At 44.3% G+C, this 5349-nt stretch overlaps 1 protein-coding gene across 3 annotated transcripts in view; it reads left to right on the top strand.

Moving 5' to 3' along the window:
• The first annotated feature begins 207 nt into the window (after positions 1 to 207).
• Positions 208 to 5349, top strand: part of SALL1 (spalt like transcription factor 1) — a 19470-nt gene continuing 14328 nt past the window's right edge. For 2 of the 3 annotated variants that reach the window (XM_063141064.1, XM_063141065.1), the window contains exon 1: positions 208 to 295. In XM_063141064.1, the coding sequence (XP_062997134.1) occupies positions 220 to 295 (76 nt within the window). In that variant the 5' untranslated portion in view covers positions 208 to 219. Of the gene's footprint in view, positions 296 to 802; positions 1306 to 5349 lie in introns of those variants that run through there. The other variant, XM_063141066.1, reaches the window with a different exon arrangement.

A 5349-nucleotide genomic window follows, 5' to 3' on the forward strand; every position in this document is an offset into this window, starting at 1 on the left:
AATCACAATTATAGTAAGACACATGCGCGGTGCGCTGAGGATCGGGCAAGCAGGAGGAGGAGGAGAGGAGGAGGAGGAGGACTGGCAGGGGGGGAGGAGGAGGAGGGAGGGGAAGAGCCAGGAGGAGGAGAGTGGGGGGGGCAGGCTCGATTTCCGTAATTTTGAGAAGATTTTTTTTTCGTAATTTTTTATTCTGCCCCAGCTGATGTTTGAGCCAGCATGTCGCGGAGGAAACAAGCGAAGCCTCAGCACTTCCAATCCGACCCCGAGCTGGCCTCGAGATCTCAGCGCAATGGTGAGGGGAGGAGGGGGGGGGAGCTGGACCTGCGTGGTGTTCTTGGGAGGGGGGTATTATTATTATTTTACTATTATTATTTCAAATATCTATAGATCTCTCTCTCTCTCTCTCTCTGTCCTGCTCGGATCTCCCTAACTTCCGACCCATATAACATTTCTTTTCCTCTCCTGTTTATTGTTGTTTCGCTTTGGTTTTATTGTTGTTGTTTGGGTTTTTTTAAACAAACGGATCTCTTCCCCCACCCCCAACAAATGGAACAGAACTTACCTTCAGGCTTAGAGAGGAAAGAAGGATGGAGAGAGAGAGAGAGAGAGACAGACAGAGAGAGAGAGAACGCGCTTTTGAAAAGAGGCTGAAGTTGATCAGCTGGACTTTTGCTTCTTGTTGATGGTTCGATTCCTGCGTGGTTCTTATTGGTTTCTTTCCTTTTCTCTCTCTCTCTCTCGCTTTCCCTTCCCCGCCTCCCCCCACCCCCTAACCCTGTAGTTGCCCTCTGTGGATCTTTTCCCTCGCTGGATCTTTTTCGATCTGGCAAGCTGAGACCGGATCTCTCTCAATTAACCGCGCCCCCTCCCTTAACACACACACACACACTACTCCACGCACGCACGCTTCTCGGAAGCTCGCTTGCTTGCGTGTTTGATCAGCGGTTTGATCCCTGGAGCTTTCTGCCGCCAGCACCCCCACCCCACCCCGGCAAGCCCGGGGTTTCTGGCATGGGTGCAGCAACTCTCCGGCCCTGACTCGGAAAGAAAATAGATTTTATCCCAAATCACACACACACACACCCCACCCGCCTGCGCTTTCTCCTGCACGCCGTGGCTGCCGCAAGAGCTGTGCTGGAGCGCTCCAACTTTTTCCTCTCTTCCCCTCCTTAAATTTTAGAGAGAGTTAAAAGAAAGAGGAGCTGGCGGGGTCGTGGTGGGGGGGGAGAGTGATACCACGTTTTCCGGTTACGGGAGGGGGGGGGAAGCGCTTCCTTGGTTCCTGGCTGCTGGTTCTAATGGGTGAGTGAGATTCCCTTTCGTACCCGGCGAAATCACTCCTTTTCGCCTTCTCTCTCTCTCGTCTGTCTCCACTGTCCTGTTTGCGTAGCATCTACACGGGACTCCGGAGTTTCCCAGCTAGTCGGCTCAGCTTGTCTTCTCCTTCTTCTTCTCCTTCTCCTTCTCATCATCCTCCTCCTCCACCTCCTGTAGTTATTACCGGTTTCTGATCGAGTTTGCCTTTTTGTTCTTCCTTTATGAAGGGAACTTGGGTTGGCTGGCAGAGATGGCAAGTCAAGTGAGGTTTTGTTGCGCGCTCGGGGGCCTTTGGCGATCGTGGGAAACCGAAACCTTTTTTTTTCTTTTTTTTTAAGGAGATGGGGGAGAGGGGGTGGGTTACTTAGCTGCTGGCCTGAGCTCACCGGGCGGTGTATAGCAGTGGAAGGACGCGACATTCGTGTTGGCTTTTTACCTGTGCCTTGTTACACCGGAGAAGGAGTGAGTTTGAAATCTGGGAAGAAGCGGGGTGAGGTGGGGTGACTAAGGAAGTGGAGAGGCCTATATTTGGAGGGGATGTGTGCAGAACCCCCAAATCGAGCGCATAGTACCATCGCGCTGCGAAGCCGTGTCAATTTCACCCGCGGGCATAGTGAAACTGACCAGCCGCTTTTCGTCGGAAGAGGGAAAGCGCCTCTCTTTCTCCAAAGTTGATGGAGGTTTCTTTCTGCGATGGGTGGGTGGGATAATGCCATATTTTCGGATCGTCAGCAATAGGTGAAGAGTTCTTCGTTATTGCTCATGCTAGAAGAGTATTAGAGGGAAGAGAGCGACCGTGCGAAGAAAATGAGCGAAATAATAGCGCTTGAGCGGGGCCCTCCTTGACCCTCTGCTCTTCCTAAGCTGCCGGCACCGAAAGCAGAGGATGGAGAACAAGATGGGGGGGGGGGTTGTGGATCTGTACAGAGAGCAATTCTCTTTAGTAGCTTTTCTGAGGAGTAGTAGATCCCATGAAGTTCAATGCACTTCTGGAAGAGTACATAACATCTTCTTTTTCCCCTCCCCTTAAATATATGTGTTTTTTTTTAAAAAATAAATAAATTGGCTTTACTTTTTTACTGGGCGCTTCCCTATATATAAGTGTGTGAGAGTCTGCAAGAGCATTGTGCGTGTCTGTGCAATGTGCAAATGCGTGCAATGTAAATGTTGTCAAACTGAAATCAAAACTTTTTTGGTGGGGGAGGGGAGATGGTGAGAAACCGGTGGGGGTGGGGGGAGTATCTTCTCAGCTGTTCTCTGGCCCTGATGTGTAGCAAGGGCGTTAGCCGGTGGGCCATCAGTTGGCCTGAGCAAGTTGGCTCTAAAAAGCCTCCCAATGCGTGCCCGATAACAGCTCGCACGGTCGGGATGCATATGTATTATATACAGTACACATCCAAGTGTGAGTATCTTCATTTCGATATGATTTCGGCAAGGAAACAGTCCTATTTCTTCACCTCTTTCATGCTTTCTCCTGCCCAACCCCCTCTGGCACACATCCTTCAAACACCCTGCGCTTTTCCAAAAAGGATGAAACTTCTGCCTGCTTTGAGGAGTTCGGCCAGGAGGCTGATATGCGAGAGACGCTGCCTGGTGTGAGTCACTCAATAGAAGTGGCCCCATTTAACACTCCCACCCCCAAAGCTTAAGCATTCAAACAGCAAGCCACAAATAAGTCTCCTTTAGCCTCGAAACTTTTCAGCATTACAAAAATCTGGTGTAGCCAGGAAGGTAAGTTGTGTGTGTTACCACGGAAGCTTTTTGATTTGCCCTTTTGATGCCAGATTTATGCCATCACTCCTTGGGATTGTCCTGCATGCCATAAGCTACCAAATCATGTCGAGGAAAGGGTTTAGCAAAGTTTGAGAAGATTCTGAACTGCATAAAGAAAGAGGTCTTCTTTTGAAATAAAAGATGTCTTGCTGGCTTTATTATAAAGCTTCTTTTTTAAAAAAAGAATAATTCTTTTTCTATGTATTCTTCGATTCTTGACAAATACCTTGTAAGAAAACTTTTGGCTCTCTTCTTTTGACTTTGGCTGTGTTGATGTCTCTCCAATCTATGCTCTAAAATTTCTTCCCAGAAACATGTATTCAGTATATATATGCCCTTACACAAACGTTTGCCCAGTATATATGCACTTACACTTCCATTTATTATTATTTGCCCCCAAGCCAAAGTTGAAATTTCAGTAATACGCTTGAGAATATTTTCATTTGGTTATTGTGTTCTGTTTCTGCAAAGATTCTAACAAAAGAATTCTGTGATCTTCAACCGGGAAGAGTGGAAAGGAAGAAGCATATTTCTTGCTCTTAACTTTTTTCTTTTCTTTCTTTCTTTTTTCTTTTTTTTTTTTTTTTGGTTGTTTTTTTTTTTTTTTTTTTTTTGGAGGGGGGAATGCTTCCCCCTCCAGGTTTTATCTTTTCCATGTCTTTATGATAGGTTAAAACATCTTCAATTTGTTAACCAAAAATCTAGTCACTTCCCCACCCCACCCCCACTTTCTATAGTTTAGTCCTAGGATCCATTTTTTCACATCTCTTCCAAAAACAGACCAAGAAAATAATTTTATCTAAACAGTTTTCATGCCTATTGCTAACATGATTGGCTTAAAATAACCAGATTTCATCAAAATGCAATATATCAAAACAACAGTTCAGCTGTCTTGGCTACTAGCTTACTTGAATTAACTAAATAATGCAAGCTAGTTCTCCCCCCCTCTCACCTCCCCCCCACTTTTTGCTAGTTCATTGTTCTAGAAAAATCAGTCAACTTTAGAAATGCTATCTGAACCATTTCCCCCACTGTTTCGCTTACCAGTAATGGATTTAGGTTATTACTCTCTTACATGCTTGGACAATAAGGTTGACTAAAGTTGGCCGGAGGCTATGTTTTGTAATAGTGTTAACAGGATTGAGTATGTTGTAATAATATTGGTATACAACAGACCCGCTGTAGTCCTCAGCCAGGACAGCTTTCTTTCCTATTTGATCTATATTTTGGTAACTTTTATATGGCCTAAAATTGTATACAACCTGATACATACAGATGTATCACGTGTGCATATGTGTATATCATGTTGAGATTAGGTCACATAATTAAAAGGCCAGGAAACCACAGTGTCTCCTATCATCTTAATCTAACAATTGCAGTGAAAATAAAATACATAATGCCTTACCACTAAAGTGTTGCAGAATTGCCTATTTGGAGGTTATTTGGTTATATATTATAGCGTATAAAATCTGTTTTACAATTCTGGCTTATGATATATATTTTTCTGGGCCTACAATAGAGTTTTTAAAGTAACTCTCCCCCGTTTCTGACAGAACTCTCTCCCCAATAGTTTAGTGTCCCTTTCCTCTGAAAATTCCTGTTAACCAAATGCTTTTACTCTGCAGTGAAGTAAAGCAAGTTTGTCTTGATCCGTATTCTGCTCACTTGTGCCACTAAAAGTCTAGGATTGGCCTTGGTAGAAATGATACAGCAAACATCTGCAGTTTCAAGCATGAAGTGTATTCAACAAGTCATTGAATTGCTAGTGGAGGAGACACACAGGGCTCTAGAAAGCTGCCTTTTGAAATCACGGCTCTGGTTCTGTACTCACTTACCTGGGAGTAAGCCTCATTGAACTCAATGGGCCTTACCTTTGAGTAGACATGTATAGAATTGTGCTGTAAATCTGCAGTCCTCCCATATTCTAGCCACATTTTGAGCTAGTTGTGTCCATTTAAAAATGCAGCTAATCTTAGCATAAGTACATATTTCTGGAGCGGAGTTATTCAACCCTCTGAATAGATTGTAGCAGAAGTTACAATATTGCAGAGAGCACAAGGAGCAAAGAATTCCCTTTCGATGCAGGAAAACCCAACTCCGTTGAGATTTAATATTGAAATATTTACCCACCCTACACAGTTGTCATGCATTGTCAAAGTTAGAATTAATTATATTTTCAATTTACACCTTGAAATCAGTGTTCTTTAACAAGGGCTGGGCTCTTAGTACAGAAACAGATATTTCTTCAAAAGACTG

The sequence above is a fragment of the Elgaria multicarinata genome, chromosome 14 (assembly GCF_023053635.1).
Source record: "Elgaria multicarinata webbii isolate HBS135686 ecotype San Diego chromosome 14, rElgMul1.1.pri, whole genome shotgun sequence".
NCBI classification, from domain to species: domain Eukaryota; kingdom Metazoa; phylum Chordata; class Lepidosauria; order Squamata; family Anguidae; genus Elgaria; species Elgaria multicarinata.